Source organism: Lytechinus variegatus, chromosome 4, assembly GCF_018143015.1.
Source record: "Lytechinus variegatus isolate NC3 chromosome 4, Lvar_3.0, whole genome shotgun sequence".
Taxonomy (NCBI): Eukaryota; Metazoa; Echinodermata; class Echinoidea; order Temnopleuroida; family Toxopneustidae; genus Lytechinus; species Lytechinus variegatus.
The window spans coordinates 10,789,374-10,806,225 of record NC_054743.1 but is presented as its reverse complement, the minus strand read 5'-3'; the positions used below and the strand labels follow the sequence as shown (position 1 = coordinate 10,806,225).

Here is a 16,852-nt window from a genome sequence, read left to right as displayed (position 1 = left end):
ATTCCTCCTTGAACATGTGGAATTAGCTTTGTTTAATACTATATTGTTCAGCCAAGTTGGTCCTTATTGCCAAATCTATAAAAAAAATGAAATATTGTGTAATTCAAATAATAAAAAACAAAAGAAATAGTGAGTGATGGACATCGACAGACTCAACTAGTTGTGCATATCACTGTTTTGTAAAAAATAAGTGAAACTTTAAAATGTCATTACTTTCTTATTTTACATCCAATTTTGATGAAATTTTCAGCACTATGCTAGTTCGTTTTTTCTGTATTTATTCAAGTCAGCATTTTCCTGGGGTGGACTTGACCTTTAAAAAAGACAAATTAAGTTTACCCCAAAAAATTAACCCTATGGGAGAAAGTGAGAAAGAGAGAGGGGAAAGAAGGGGATGGGTATTTCTGATATCTATTAAAATTGGGTAACATATAACTGACTATAGATGTGGCATTATTTTTCCCAAAATAATAGACTTCCAGTGAGTCACCATTGGGACAATTCTTGACGTTCAGCGTCAAAGCCCTCTACGTCTAAAAACAGAACAGCTAGCGGGCCATTTAAATTTTATCAGCAATAACAGGCGTGAGCAACAGACGAGATGTTCGTCGAAAGAAGATGAATTGTGAGTTATTTGCCGAATATTGTATAAGAATGTCTTATCGCTATTGATTTTATATTATTTCAGCATGTTAATTGGATAGTTACCATCATCAATGTAGCTTTTGTTTCTGTTTAACTTGCTCAAACGCTGCAGCTGCGCTGCGGGCATGAAGGGAACTCCGAGACGGAGCCCGGCGGGGCACCGGGGAAAGGTGTACCAAGACTCTGTCTGGGTACCGGGGGCGAGCTGCGCTGCGAGATACTGCCACTCGCCACTGGACTGGGTGCAATGCAGTTTCGCAACGGCCGACTTCGAGCAAATTTTAACACCAGTAATTGTTTGCAAATGTCATAGCAAGTCTCTCAATCACAGTTCTGTGGTATCTTTGCATTTATTAAAAAAATTCTGACATTTAGTTTTTTTAGTCAGAGTTTTTAGACCAAAAGCTTCGGACGGGTCTCTGACTGTACTATAGTGATGAGTGTTGTTGGTTTCGGTCTACACAGTACCTCGAGCGATTTTCGTGCAGGCTCCACTTCACTACCGCTACACTACTGTAGTAGCGACGTATTTCCCTACCCCACCCCCAATCTATAATTGTGACGTCACCTGCCATGCTGCGGCGGATTTGACTGATATGGCTGACTGGCAGAACTTGAACTAGGACAACGCTCTTCTTCTTCTTCCAGTAGTGTGCATAAACCTCCACGGAGTATCGTCGCACAACAGTTGGTTGTCTATCGGCTAATTAAACGTGTTGCTCGTAGCAAAGCTCGATGAAAATAAGTCCAAAAACGAACGCATATACACTATATACAAATTGTTCTCATATTTTGAGTTAGTTTAAGACGACATCTCTGACTCGTGTCTTGAAGATGTCGATCGATGGTGAGATGATGTCATATTTTGCCTGGTGAGTTTGTCAATCCCACCCCTATTTTTATAATTCTAATCATCGAGCAGTGGTGTTCATTTACTGACCCCAGCTGCTTTATTGGCGTCATGGACAAACCGTAATTTTGCAATTATTTTCGGGGACCCACATTGGGTTTTGAGTGCTTCACTGCATCACTGCAAGTAGGCCGGAGACAGGGAGGATTGCGCCGTGCGGTAGGGATCCGCGCGGGCCGTTCAACCGAGGGCATCCGGACTTGCCGGTAGCGGAGTTCTCTTCGGGTGGTGTTTAGAGTAAGTTTTGAAGATTTTATTTTTAGATTCTTTTCTTTTGATTGATATTATTTTGTTTCCAATCTTATAGTTTAGAATCTAGATTTTATTCAGCCTTGGTTTTTAGTGCAATTTTATTAAGGATTGCAGTGATTTTGGTGGATTTTGTGGTGATTGTTTTGTGAGTGGGTGTGATTGTTTTTGACTGCGGATTATCTCCTGTCAATTTAGGAGAGGGGAGGGGGTGACTGTCGTCATCGACTTAAACATTTTGAAATACAATTTCGGAAATTGATATTGGTTTTTATAATTTTAGGTCTTATTGCGGTGACTTGAATTCATTCAGGTAAGACCGATATCGGAATCGGTAACCAAGATTTTGGGGCTTAGTCTTCACCGCAGACCTTGATCAATTATTAATTGGGATTTAAATATTAAATTCTGGTACTTTTTAGGGGTTTTACAGACTATTATTGTGTAACTTAAATTATTCCAAGTGTGTTTGCGGAGTGATTGGACTAGTGCATTTGTGTAGTCTTGGTTTTAGACTTTATTAATCATTTAATACAATTTAGGTTATTTAGATTTAGATCTGGTTAAACCGGGGAATTATTTATAGAATATTGACATTGCCTTTTTCGGAAGGAATTATCGGTGTTTCTTGCGTGACTGTGTAGCCTGGCAGTGGTTTGAATTACTTCCGATGGGTTGGGACCCAGAAGTAGTTTAGACTGGACTGAGGCCGGCATAGTTATCGTTGTTTCACTGATTATTTGTCGGTGGCTAAAGTTTTAGGTTGTGTTCCCGTCGGACGGTGTGGCCAGGAGCAACCTACTGCTGAAGCGGTGAATCTTTGTCAGTATTTTGACTGGTGTTCTTCGGAATAATTAGATCTGGGTCTAATTAGTTTCTAATTTAGGGTGTTAGTTTTTATTTAGGCTCAAATATTATTTTGCGGTGTGTTTTATTAAAGGTGATTGTGTGTATGCTTGGGTACACTAACTGACGAAAGTTGCGCGTCGGCTAGTTTTGCAAAGCTGCGCCGTGCAATTGTTAAATAAAAATAGTCTGATCAGAATAATCACGTTAAACTTTCCTACGCGTTAAACGACATTTAAATCAACTGGCAAGCTGAACATTAAATCAGGCCAGTACTAGCTTTGATAAAGGCTTGATGATTTATTAACAATTGTTTTATTGATTGAATTATTACTAATAGTGTTCAACCAACACATAGCAACATTGTTGCAATTAACTGGCAAACCAAACGGTATAATCAGGCCAGTGTTAGCCTTGATTTAGGCTTGGGGATTTATAATCGGACAATTATCAATCTGGTTTAAAAAAATTATTGTTTTATCGATTGAGATATTACTTCAATTACTTGCACAAAATGTTTACAGGGCTGAACTAGTTTCTTTTGGGTATTACTATTTTACATTACAACTTGCTAGTTTAGGCCCAAGACTTTGGATTATTTACTGGACATTTGCTGATTAATAATTTTGGGAATTTAATCATAAGTTTTTGCATATCAGAGGGGTAACTCGTTCACTGTTTGAGCCCTCAGTTTACAGCCGGACAACCGTAATTTATTGTGGGGTATTTGAACCCGATTAACTTGCTAAAGTTTGGAATTTTATAGAGAGCAAATTAAACCTGCATACTTATTTAATTGTTTTAATTAACAGAGTAAATGAATGATAATCTTAACCAACAGTTTTTGATTGAAATACAGGGCAGGTTACGGATATTAAGGATTCTGTTACGAGCATACCGTGCTGGAGTTCTTAATAGACAGGAGGTGATTCAAGCATTGGTGTACCTTCTACTCCAACAATAGTGGTTGCTGTTAATTGATTTTCTTTGGGTAAATTCGGTTGAGTTTGCAGTGATCACTGTTTATTGATTTTCTTTGGGTAAATTCGGTGGGCTTTGCAGTAGCCCACAACATGGCTGAATCGGACCATATACCGATTAATTCGTGCTCTCTTTTGGAGATAGCGACCGTGCCCGGTATGACTACAGCGGGTCTCGCGGTCATTGCGGAAACCCGGAAGCATGATGGGGTAATTACCCCAGACCTATTTGCGTCTGTGCCAAGCCTGGGAAATGTCCAGGTGGAAAGGTTTGATTTTTCCATTCCGGCTGTGCCGACCACAGCTACAAGCGGAGCCACTCCGCCTCAACCGGCTGAAAGTTCGGCAGGGTTTCAAACTATCCCGGAACCTCATCCGGTGGTAGCTAATACTCCTAGTGGATCCTCCAATCAGCAGGCACTTCCCTTTGACTTACACTCACCTCCTGAACATACTAGAGGTGGTAATCTATCAAGTTTCAACAGTGCCATAGCTGCTGATGCTTTACGGGCCAGCGCAAGGCTGAGCTCCTTCCTGAGGCGGGACAATCCCTTTTCAGGTGACAACTTCGGATCCATGCAGAGTTCGTCAGTTCCTGAGAATGAGAGGCCTGATCTTCCTCCGGTGGAAGATCTCCCCCACTATGCTAACCCGGGGCATTCACCGCCTTATCCAGATATTCGAGCGGTGCCTTTGAGTGCCCCAGTCTTCGGGCGTATGCCCCAATCAGCAAGTGCTAGACTTCGCTCACGGGCAGGCATATTCTTTCAAGAATTGCCGAAAGACCTTTCTTTTGACGGCAATACAAAATGGGACCCATTTTTTCGGAAGTTCACACTTCTAGCAGCAGATCAAGAATGGGATGGCCAGGAAAGCTTGGCCTATCTCTGTTGGTGCCTTGAGGGCAAAGCTCTTGCTTACTATGATAGATTGGCCGCACAGAATCCAGCTATGGATTTCACTGTTGCTACCAGGAAGATGGCTGCTCGGTTCAACTTTTCAGAACTACCTGAGTCCTCCCAATTAAAATTTATGGCTGCCAAACAGGAGGCCAATGAGTCTTTGGAAGAATGGGTGGATCGCCTTCAAGATCTTGCGATTCGCGCATTCCCAAGTAGTCCAGAGAGTTTTCTCCAGCAGCAGCTAGTACTTCGCATGTGTCAAGGAGCACATGATCACAATGCGGGGTACCAAGCCCTGAATCACCGACCCAAGTCGGTGGAGTCGGCAGCTGAGGCAATCCGTTGGGCCCAGCATTCTCATAACGCTGTGTTTGGTCGATCAAAGCCTGCAAGAGTGGCCGCAACTCGTGCAGATAATCCCTGTAAGCGGATGGTAAATCAGGTCCATCCAATTCCTATCTGTCCGCAGAGCAATACAGGGAATGCCCTTCCAAAATCTACATGTACTGGTACAAGAACTAACCAGTTCAACCCCATTGGCATGGGGAATCTGGTCGAACGACTGGATGGGTATGAAGGCCGACTGGATCTGATCTCCAATAGTGTGGCCAAGCTATGCGAATCCATCAAGGCAATGAAGACGTGTCTTTCCGGAGACCATTCACTGAGGAATAAAACGCCCTCGGTTTCTTTCCTTGACCTTGAGGGAAACGATGTGGGGTCGGGAATGATGGCCGAATCTCGACCCAGGAACAGATCGGCCAATCTGGGTCAAGAATAGATCCGGCTACACCAGCAAGCGACGAACAGGGTATTGATGCTGTGGCTGAAATATCACTATGGTGCCCAAGCCCCAGCAATCCTGAAGAACAGACGCTTGCCGGCGACCTAATTGATCTTGAGACGGATCTGGGAGATCCCATAGACTTTGAGACAGATCCTGGAGACCTTATAGATCTCCATACAGATCTGAACGATCTCATAGATCTCAATACAGATCTTGGTGATCTAATGGATCTCTCAACAGTTCTCGAATCAATCCCATCGGTTACTCTAAATCAGAGTATACAAGCCGGTGAATCTTTGGCGGTTCCTTCAGAGAATGAGAATGAACTGGAGGCGGATCCAGAGGACGTAATTGTCTGCCGCCTTGGTACCAGTTCCATAGATTCCGGAAGTGAAGACTTGGAGGAATTTCCTCTAAGCCTGCCTAATAATGTAGGGCAGGAACAAAGCTGTATGCTTAGCCCAGAAACTCCTGGGTCCGCCCCACAAAACCTGGATGCGGTTTCCCAGGATAGGCGGCTCATTAAGCATAAGAACATAGCTTTGGAGCTGTTGGGTCAAGCTGACCCCATGATACAGCTAGATTTCTGTAATCCAGGATCAGCACATACTGCTACAGCCAATATGCATTCGTCCTGCATTTCAGCAGGAGTCCCTTCTTGGAAGGGGCAGCCAGAGGCACTGCCTGACACCCGGCAGAGGAGGCTATGGGATCCTGGAATTAGCAGATTTCCCGAGACGAAATCCTTGGGAAACCCTGACATGGATCGGGGATTGCTTCGGAGATAGATTATCTCTGAGGAAAATACCCGGAAATTGTCTGGGAGACTCGGAGCAACGCTACCGGGCGTTGTGATCTGGTCATTAGGGCAACCGCCTAGATAAAGTTAGGTTTTTGGTTTTTGGCGGTCGATTAAATATTGCCCATTAGAAAATTCTCCCTTCTATGAAGGAATGTTTAGGCGAAAATTATATTCGCCAAATTCCCAATGTGTTTTGGCCATTTTTGGATACTAAATTGGTGTTGTTTTGGTGTTCAAATTTAATGTTATATGGCCTATTGGATCGTTTTGATCCACATTTGTTTTTAAGTTTTTGGACCCTGTGTTCTTGGGGGAAGGTTTTTCTTTAAAAAAAAAAAAAAATTTTTGGAGGGTACGATGGGAAATAGTCGCTCCAAATTGGGTGGCCGAATTTTGTCCATATTTTTAATTTTGGAAAATATGACCAAAATTTTTCAAAACGGGGGGGCCTGTAGTAGCGACGTATTTCCCTACCCCACCCCCAATCTATAATTGTGACGTCACCTGCCATGCTGCGGCGGATTTGACTGATATGGCTGACTGGCAGAACTTGAACTAGGACAACGCTCCTCAGATGTCATATTTTGCCTGGTGAGTTTGTCAATCCCACCCCTATTTTTATATATAATTCTAATCATCGAGCAGTGGTGTTCATTTACTGACCCCAGCTGCTTTAGTACGCTCCACCTGCCTGAACATCGGGACAGTGAACCAGTTTGGATATACTAACCGAGTGACGGGTGGGATCAAATAAATGGTGGTTTATTGTAAAAAAAAATTTACAATAAAGTTGAATTAACCACCATTTGATCTCACCTTTGTAAAAATTATAGAAAAAATATATAACAAGAAAGAAAAATAGCGTAATTTCTTACTCATCACCGGCCTTATTTCACTCCGTGTCCATCCTCCGGTTATCCTAAAAATTGGTGATTTTGGGCCAGTATCAATTTCCTCACACGTATTATTCACTTTACTTACTTTACTTTAAGTCCACGATGCTGTGTAGGCCTGAGTTGAGTGCCTGTTCACGGCCGATTTCAAAACATTGCAGCGACCGATCGCAAGACTGACTGTAGAGGCACATCTAGTGTGCCAGCGTGACCAAAATACACTGTTCGTGTGCATGCACTCTGTGTGTTGTTCACAAGTATTAATTAATGTAGGATATTTCAATAATGCATTAGATGTGATCTGGGTCCCGTAACACAAAGGTTAGCGATTGATCGCTAATTTCAAAGAACAATTCTGTTTGGTTCATAGTCAGTCTACTTATAGCAAAATGCGCATGCAACGAGAATCTTGATTAGTCATTTCATCTAGTGATTAATCGCTAACCTTTGTGTTACGGCGCCCTGGTCACAAATTTTTGTTCAATGACTAGGCCTACATGTAGAATTTTTAAATCTGTATTAGATCTACTATACAGTGTAGCCTCAATCTTGATGAGTATCATATAACTTTGTTCTCTTTCATTAGATGTTTGATCAGCTCCACACCTTGCTTCTCCATCTATTGACCAAGGGTGTGTGGAATGCAGAAGCTGACCCAGACATGGAAGCAACAGAAGGTGTCCAGACTCCGGGATGGATCCTTCACCTCCACCAAGACCCAGTCCATTCCATCCAACCATGGCTGCAAGATATCCCAAGGTAACACTGGCTCCAATGGCACCACATCCTCAGGAACCACCTCTGCCAGTGGGGGGAAGCCGGAAGCGCTTAGGGCAGCATATTACACGACAAGCTGCACCTGTGGTGCCTGCAAAGCCAGTGTATGGTAGAGCAGAGAAGGAGAATGAAGAAGATTTGACAAAGAAGAGGAAGATTGGCGATCAAAGCAAGAGATGTTCACCTCGTTTACAGTTCAAAGGAAGGGAAAGTACCCGCTCTCCTCAGGTTAGTTTTTTGTCCCTTAAAATTTTGTTTGATTGCAAAATTATTCACACAGTACATTTACTGTTAGCATTGAATATCTAGGTGAATGAAATTTCATTGGATTTTCTTGTAGAAAATGTTCCAAAAAGAAGAAGGGAAAGTGAGATTTCCAGCATGGATAAAGGAAAAGGAAAAGCATTCATATAAAATACATGCTTTAAGTTTTAGTTCTCATAAATCAGTCATATTCATTTAGGTAACTATTGGAACAGGAATCAAATTATAATCATGAAGAAAATAAGATGTTGCATTGTGTTTTCTCATGTTCCATTCAAACAGTCTGTAGAGGTCAACCACACATTCCAATCATCATTCGGTGGTGAGTTCGACATTGACGATGATGTCCTGCTTGCAGTTGAAAAGGCAGAGGCAGACTTCAACAAGATTCAAGATGATGTTGTCCCCTTACGAGAAACCAGTCCCTGCAAACAGAATCAGGAGCACATAGCCCCAAGACCTGCACTGGGTATTCAAGAGAGATTTCCTGCCAAAAATTACTCCCATAACAATGTGAAAAGCTTAGGCACTTCTTCCAGACCTGTAGTTCAGTCTGAAGGATTTGAAGAGGCCAAACCAGCCACAGCAGACAATTTTAGAGTTAAAAGAACTAGTGGCATTCCAAGTAAGCAAGAAAGGACTACAGCAAGCAGATTAGAAACTGTAGATGATAGGAACCTCTTGTCGGATCATGCAGCGGAGACAATAGAAGTCCATGGAAGGATTGAAGAGACTGGCCTTCCCCCAAAAGTGCAATACACAGAAATAATATCAAAAGAATCAAGAAGTTCTGCTCCTCTCATTCCAAAGAGAAGCAAGGACTGTACTGCAGGCCCATCCCATGTGTCCACCAATGTAAGAAAGCAAGCTCCTTCAAAATTGCCATCTCAAGGGCCCACTGCAACAACATCTAAACCTGCTGGTAAAAGCTCTTCTGCCCATTCGCCAGTAAGGGTCGATGGTTGCAGTTCCAGGCAAAGAGTTTCTAACGAAGCAGGAGAGGGTCCATCTGACAGGGGAAGCTCTAGCACATTCTTAGATTCAATACTCATTTCTGATCCAGAGAGACAAGGTGAACAGAAGGAAGCTGTTGTATTCTGTGAGGACTCACAAGATCAGGATGATGATCCAGTGAATGGTGCTATGTCAGGGAAGCCCCAGGATAGGCTCACCAACCTGCAGAGTGTGAAATCCCATCAGCCGCTGCAGAGAAGATTTACACCTGGTAAAAATATCAGAACTGGACATACGGCAGGCAAAAGAAAATCACAAGGTATGAATCAAAGCTTTAAAACCAAAAATGAAGAAAAAGTAATATTTTCACAAGTTAAACTTGGCAGTTGGTACAATGTACAGAAAACATGGGAACTGGCATGATGAAGTGAAGGGATGATGCATCTTTTTATTATAAACCACTACTGAAACTTAAGTTCTATTAATTTTAGTACATGTAAACACTCCAAATCTATGGAGATTGACATCATACTTTCAAAATTTGATTTAAGTTTTAAAGTGCAGTTAGACCCCGCATACAAGACGACATGCTTACTGACTTGACACTAACAGACATGCTTTTATTGAGGTAGGTGTTCAAAAATCACCTGTTGGTTCATGTGTTCACAACCAGTTAGCTCACTTTCATCTATATAGGTAGAGATGTAACTGCATTTTTGTAGTAGTCTTGTCTATAAACTTTAAGATATCACACTATTACTATTATTAATTTATGTCTTCAACTTCCTGGATTGATATTATTTGCATTAGTATAGATTCATTATAATTAGATTTAAATGTAGTATGAAAAAATTAGACAAATTATATTCCACTCTAGTTCTTTTCTTCTGTTGGATATGATTTCAGGTTACACCATCCGACGTTCGTCTACCAGCCCTACTCCTCATCATACGTCAACCACCCCCAAACCGCTCAATCGATCTACCAGTCACAAGAGATCCCCACCTGTCACCCCGATCTCCCCTCCACCCTCTACCTCCCCAGCACATGACAAGCTTCTCCTGTCGTCATGGGGACTACCAGATGTTGTCCTCCAGCAGTACCATAGGTCTGGTATCACTAGCATGTTCCCTTGGCAGGTGGAGTGTCTGGGGACAGGGCGGGTCTTAGAAGGGGGGAACCTGGTCTATGCCGCTCCTACCAGTGCAGGTAAGAGCCGGGGTGATGTCAGTCACTATCACTTTTTATGGCACTTCATATATCTGAGTGACATGTAGATGTTATATACATATATAAGGTCTACTTAATATGTAGAGTTATGGCAATGTATTTCATTTTCATTGTGTTACATAAGTGCCTCTGGAGTGTGTAGCATACATATACTTCATTGAGAAAATAAGGGATTGTTTTTTTTATTAAAAACGAAAAGTTTGCAAGCAAATTGCAAGCATTTTTTGTAATAAATCCACCGTGCAAAATCTTTTGACCGCATTGCTTGCTGAATTTTTACTTTCAAGTCTTGTGCAACGCTTAGGTACAAAATTACTACCTCAAATGCGCAGTTACAAAATTATGCAACATTTTGTGCATGCATTAAGTGCATGCAGACCCTTTCTGGAATTAATGAGGGAGTTGTGAAAGACATTTGTACCAAAAATTGCTATTCCAGAGGCTTTTTTTAGTGAGAAATACCAATATATATGATTTCTCGCATAAATTAATAAAAAAATAAAAGGTCTTTTATAAACTTAGCTATACAACTTTGCAGATTACATAATTCTTGACCCTTGTGCAAAATTTAGAGGCAATCATGCGACCCATGGCCGAGATCTCGGGGGGGGGGGCATAATGGCCCCTCCCTGGTAATAAGCTTTGAAATACATGTACCCCAGGAGTATTAGGGTTAAAATCAATTAATATCATCTTGTTCCTGGTCAAAATTAAATTCCTGATAATTTCCACTGGGAAAAAGTCGAAAAACAATTAAAAAATAAGAAATAAGAAAGATACATTAAAAACTAATTGTGATATATGACAATAACATTTTTTACAGTAAATTTGATCAGATTCCTATAAAGAGAGTGTTAACCAAAAATGAGCATTTTAGGGGCATTATTTAGTTCATTAGAGTTCTTATGCATAAATTAGCATAATTAGCAATGAGAATTTTTGCAGAATTTTATTTGACAATTTCAGCAGTCTACTTATTAATGACCAGTAGACTACCTTTCTAATTATTACTTTCAATCATTCTCCTGACTTTTTGTAAAACATTCAGCTTCTGCATTTCATTATTATTTTATCGAAATTTCGCCAAACATTGGGCTGTATTATATTTTCTGTAATTTGTCTGTTTTCTAAGTTGATATTTGTAGGCAGTGCTCAATGTGGGGGTAATATGCTTCCGAGCAACAGCTATTTGTTATGCTTTTTATTACCCCTGACCAGCAAGTAGCACTGCTCCATTCTGTATTGTTTGTTTTTACAATGTATAATGTCATCTTGGTTGGATCTTGATTTGGTCAAATAAATAATAATAATGATAGTTTTGTAGATTATGCCATGGGTAAAGCGCATGCCAATTTCGCCGAGATCAGCGGCCAAGATCATAAGAGGGGGTCCTCCCCATCTTCTTAAGCATCAAAATAGCCCAGTCTTTTTAGGGTTAATACAAGATTATTATTACTACATGTAAAAAGATCTAAAAATGCATATGTTCCTGTTTTTACTTTTAACACATATGTTGTTTGATGATTTTTTTGATAGGAAAAACACTTGTTGCAGAGCTTTTGGTGTTGAAAAAGGTCTTGGAGACAAAAAAGAAAGCCCTGATAATTCTGCCCTTTGTGTCAGTTACAAGGGAGAAGATGTTCTACTTACAGGTATGTATGCAGGATCTGTTATGTTTTTTGCTGTTTTCATTTTTTTCTGAAGTAAAGTGGTAAATCCTTATTTTTCCTTGATCATGTAGAACGACAATACAATACTCCCAATGTCTTTTCATTAAAAGATACACATTTTAGTGTCATCTTTATAAAATGTAGCTGAGTCAGTATTTGAAATCTTGTTAGAAGTTTGTGTATGTAGTACTGAAAGAAAGAAAAACATGTGTATTCTATATTAATCCTGTAATAGTATAGATTGATCCAAGTCTTGTTTGTTTGGCTTAGAAATCCTTTTTATTAAACTATTCCACATATCAGAAGCATGTTTTGGTCGGATTACTTCAAATCTCTGAAATGTTCATTTCACCGTGATCTTCCTTGAGAAGGGATTGTCTTCTTAATACTTTCATTTATTCTTGTGCTTATAAATCCCTTTTTTCTAATATTTAGTCCTTGTTTTCTGAGGCTGGAGTACGTGTTGATGGATTCATGGGTAGTCACTCACCACCAGGGGGATTAGCTAGTACCGACATTGCTCTCTGCACCATAGAGAAAGCAAACAGTCTGATCAACAGACTACTGGAAGAGAAATCCATTGACCAACTTGGTAAGTCAACTCAAAACCACATTAAAGTTGATAAGGATAAATCATATTATGATTCAATATATTTATGCGATTTCATAAAGTCCTGGGATATAGGGGGAGCGTTTCATGAAGGACAGGTAGTCTGTGGAGCAAACCCTTCACTCGAGAGTCTGAATGTGCAGCCTACCCATGCCTTGTGTAGTGAAGGCCCTCTCGCTCAGGAACAGCAAGTTTTGTATGTGCTAGTCTTTGCGTGGAGACACACTTGCTGATCAAAGTTTCAATCAGGGTCTGTGCCTGCAGACTAAAGGAAAGGGGCCGCGGAAGTGGGTGGGGGTTTACCCCCACACTTTTTTTCCAAAACCATGTCAAAAAAAATGTTGAAATGACCATATGATTGTGATTTTTTGCATGGTCAGCCCCCACTTTAAAAACCGTTCCGTGGCCCCTGAAGGACTTGTCAGACTTTTATCAGAAAAAGTCTGTTTAAACTTGACAGGCCATGCACAATGGTAACCGACACATGTGCTTCTCAAAAATCAACTTGTCAAGCAAATGATATGTGCAATGTATACCCTTTCTCCACTCCCTGAGATGCATTCCAACAAGACTTTCCAAATCAGTTTGCGAGGCATACTAAAAGGGTTGGCATCCTACCCATTGAACACCTTACTCGAATGCGGCGAATTGGGAATTGACATCTTGCCAAAAGATGCAAGGCCTCGGTAGGATTCAAACACACAACCATCTGATTACTCCTTAGAACCACTACCTTATAGAACTCTTATGTTGTGATTGTGAATATAGATCATATTTCCAGGTATCTCTTTGTTAATTACCATTTGAGTGACCTATTATAGTGTGTTTTGTATTGCAGGTATTGTTGTGGTTGATGAACTTCATATGATAGGAGATTCCCACAGAGGCTATCTACTAGAACTCTTACTCACAAAGATAAGATTTGTGACAGCAACCACATTGAAGACATCAGGGAATAGTGGCGGTGAGAGGCAAAGGTATGTAAAAGAGAATACCATCCTGACAAAAAAATGTTGGTTTAACACAATGTACTTTATATACATTCAAACCTGTGTTAGTGGCCACCTGTCTATAGTGGCCACCTGCCTATAGTGGCCACTAAAACTGATTCCCATAGAGGAAGATTATGTGTATAAGAACTTGTCTATAGCAGCCACCTGTCTATAAAGGCCACATTTTGTGTTTCCCTTGGGTGGTCACTATAGACATGTTTCACTGTATATTGCTGTGGGTTTTTCTTGAAGGTTTGGTGAAAATCTGCTAAAGAATAGTCAAGTTTTAATTTGTTTGATTTGCTGTTGAAAACTTCCTTTAAACTAATTATTAATGGACATGAGGGTCTATGAATACCTATGCTTCAGACAAAGATTTTCTGACTTCATATAATTTGCCTGTTTTACTTTCATTTCAACTCATTCCTTATTTCTTCTTTCTCTTATTTATACCACAGTAACCCTATTCAGATTATAGGCATGAGTGCTACTCTACCTAACCTAGACCTGCTAGCGAACTGGTTGGATGCTGATCTTTACCGTACAGACTTCAGACCAGTACCCCTCACGGAGCATGTCAAGATCGGCAAGACTGTATTTGACCCCTCCATGTCAAAGGTCAGAGAGGTCAAACCTCCGTTTGAGATTAAAGGTAAAAATTCATGTAACAAACTATTCATTACTTTCAGTCATTTTCAAATCAACTAAGTATGTGAGATTTGTAAGTTTTACTTAGTATTTAGTTCCATAAATTTATCAGATGAAGGCTTATATTAGAATGATAGTTGAACCGAAGATATGTACTCAAAGTTATTAAAACCCATTAGGAAGTGAATGTTGTTGGTAGGCTGATATTTGCATTGAAGGAAACCAAAACCCAGAAGAGAAGCAATCGTATTGGAAAGAGTAAAATGAGAGGAACAATTTACAAAAGTTTCATCAAAATCGGTTATGAAGTAAGCATGTTATGGACGTTTGTAAACTCTTGTTGTAGTTTCTATGGGCATCCTCAAAAGTGGCAAAGCATGCTTCAAAATGGCTGATTTTGTGGACAATTCTCCATTTTTTTGTACACAAATTTTCAGATTTCCCCCTTTATTTTACATATTTCACATTATCTCCTCCAGATTGCTTCTCTTCTTGGGTTTTGGTTTCCTTTATATTAACACCACATTTTGTTACTGGCAGTAAATGAGAAAACACCCTATATTGACCTCTGAACCCAACAATGCCTGTACCTAAATGTATGGCTTATGGAGATTTGGTTTCAGATAAGGCAATAAGGGTTGGTATCTCATTTTTATGACAGTCATACAATTCATATTATCATTGGTTATTAATGATATTATCATGATCTCTGCCATCTATTTAATATCAGGTGATGAAGACCAGGTGTTCTCCTTGTGTTTTGAGACGGTTGCTAAGGGTAACGGTGTGCTGGTGTTCTGCCCAACCAAGAACTGGTGTGAGAAGCTTTGTGAGATGATGGCAAGAGAGATTTACAGAATGCACCAGGGAGATGCACACACAAATCAGTCAGGTAAATAATGGCAGTACAAATAATGCACAGTTGTCAGTGGGTCAGCAGAAATGCAACACACTTGAGGATATTTACAATGTGCAACAAGTTTTGCATGAATTCTCTTTGTTTTGAAATCGCAAACATAGCCAGTATGATGTGTTCCTGAGATTCCATTGAAATCATTATAAAACCCAACAATGTTGCCAAGGGATTTCATGCGTTGATTTGATAAAATTCATTAGGGATAATGAATACTTAGAAGCACCAAAAACAAAATTTGAAGACATGACCAATCAGTTGTTCAAAGAAACATAAAGACAAATAAATCAATTGCTGAGGAAAATGGTATATTTGAATAGAAATTTGAAGGAAAGAATGCTAGAAGCCTCTCTTTGTGACAGAGGGATGCGCTCCAAGTCTCGGATGCTTCTACAGCAAATGTGATGATAGTATTTAAGGTATTAATAGTGGAGATGATAACAGCTCTCCTGTTATGACGATGAAGATTGTGATGATGATGATGATGATGATGATGATGATGATGATGATGATCATGATGATCATGATCATGATCATGATGATGATGATAATGATGATGATGGTGGTGGTGGTGGTGGTGGTGATGATAATGAGGATGATGTAATGATGATGATGATGATGATGATGATGGTGATAATGATGATGATGTAATTATGATGATGATGATGATAATCATGATGATTATGAAAGAAGTAATTTCTATAGTACTGTATGAAATATCAGCCTCAATATTGCTAGTTACCCTTATCACCACCACCCATACCATCTTATTACAGGTTTTGTGAAAGCATCCAACATGCTACCCCTGAAACTAGACCATGCCTCTCTGAGAGATGTGATGGAGCAGCTTAGACGGACACCTGTCAGTATTAACACAGTCTTCAGAAAGACCATCCCATATGGTGTAGCGTACCATCATGCAGGTAATACACGGATGGTCCTGATTATTAAAGTTTATATGACACCTAGATAGATCCTTGTGATTTGATTGGTTGTTTGATATCGATCATTCAGCCCATTTTGCAATGACATCATCAACTGCAATTTTGGATCCATACGATTTCGTCCATCGCAGGCGCCCACCAAGACTGCTGCAGCTGCAGGCACCAGCAGTGCACATGTTGTAATGACGTAACAATCAACAGACCAAACTCGCACTGCTTGATCATGTTTTGCATCGATATTCATAAATTCCATTTTTTTAAATCGATTTTTAGGTGTCTTATTAACCAAATAATGATTTGTTTTTCATTCGTGCAATGGACAGAATACTTCCTTCGGTGAAAGATGAAATAATGGATCATTTCATCTTTCACCTCATGAAGTTTTCTGTCCATTGCACTCATAAACATTCATTATTTTGTATATTATTGAAGGATTGACGATGTTTCACAAAGGGGTGGAGGCTTGTGAGGTTTGGGGTTTTATAACCCATCAACGTCACACCATAGGCTTTACAATGTATTCTGTCTTCTTGTAAAAACATTTGTTTGGCGGTGATAAGAGGGTTAAAATGCTGAAAGAGCTTAGGTAAAGGAACGAAGCACCCTTAGGGTATAGTAGTTATTACATTTAAACAAATATCTTTTCTTGTAATCTTCTATGCCTACGCCCATTGTTGGTGGTTGGAATAGGCATTATGTTTTTAGGGTCATCCATCCATCTATCCATCGGGGGGGGGGGGGGTTGCAATGCATGATGACTAAAGAATACATTGAGTGTCAAACTTTGCACTCAGCTCATGCATGAAGATGGGAGTGACAGTGATCTGGGGCCTGTT

General features: G+C 40.2%; 1 protein-coding gene across 5 annotated transcripts in view; it reads left to right on the top strand.

Moving 5' to 3' along the window:
- Nucleotides 1-548: 548 nt before the first annotated feature.
- LOC121413355 (DNA polymerase theta-like) overlaps nt 549-16,852 on the top strand; it is a 41,684-nt gene continuing 25,380 nt past the window's right edge. For all 5 annotated transcript variants that reach the window (XM_041606146.1, XM_041606147.1, XM_041606148.1 and 2 more), the window contains exons 1-10: nt 549-625; nt 7,601-8,019; nt 8,338-9,328; nt 9,916-10,218; nt 11,776-11,891; nt 12,345-12,501; nt 13,358-13,496; nt 13,970-14,163; nt 14,890-15,051; nt 15,849-15,995. In XM_041606146.1, coding sequence (XP_041462080.1) covers nt 7,708-8,019; nt 8,338-9,328; nt 9,916-10,218; nt 11,776-11,891; nt 12,345-12,501; nt 13,358-13,496; nt 13,970-14,163; nt 14,890-15,051; nt 15,849-15,995 — 2,521 coding nt within the window. In that variant the 5' untranslated portion in view covers nt 549-625; nt 7,601-7,707. The remainder of the gene's footprint in view (nt 626-7,600; nt 8,020-8,337; nt 9,329-9,915; nt 10,219-11,775; nt 11,892-12,344; nt 12,502-13,357; nt 13,497-13,969; nt 14,164-14,889; nt 15,052-15,848; nt 15,996-16,852) is intronic.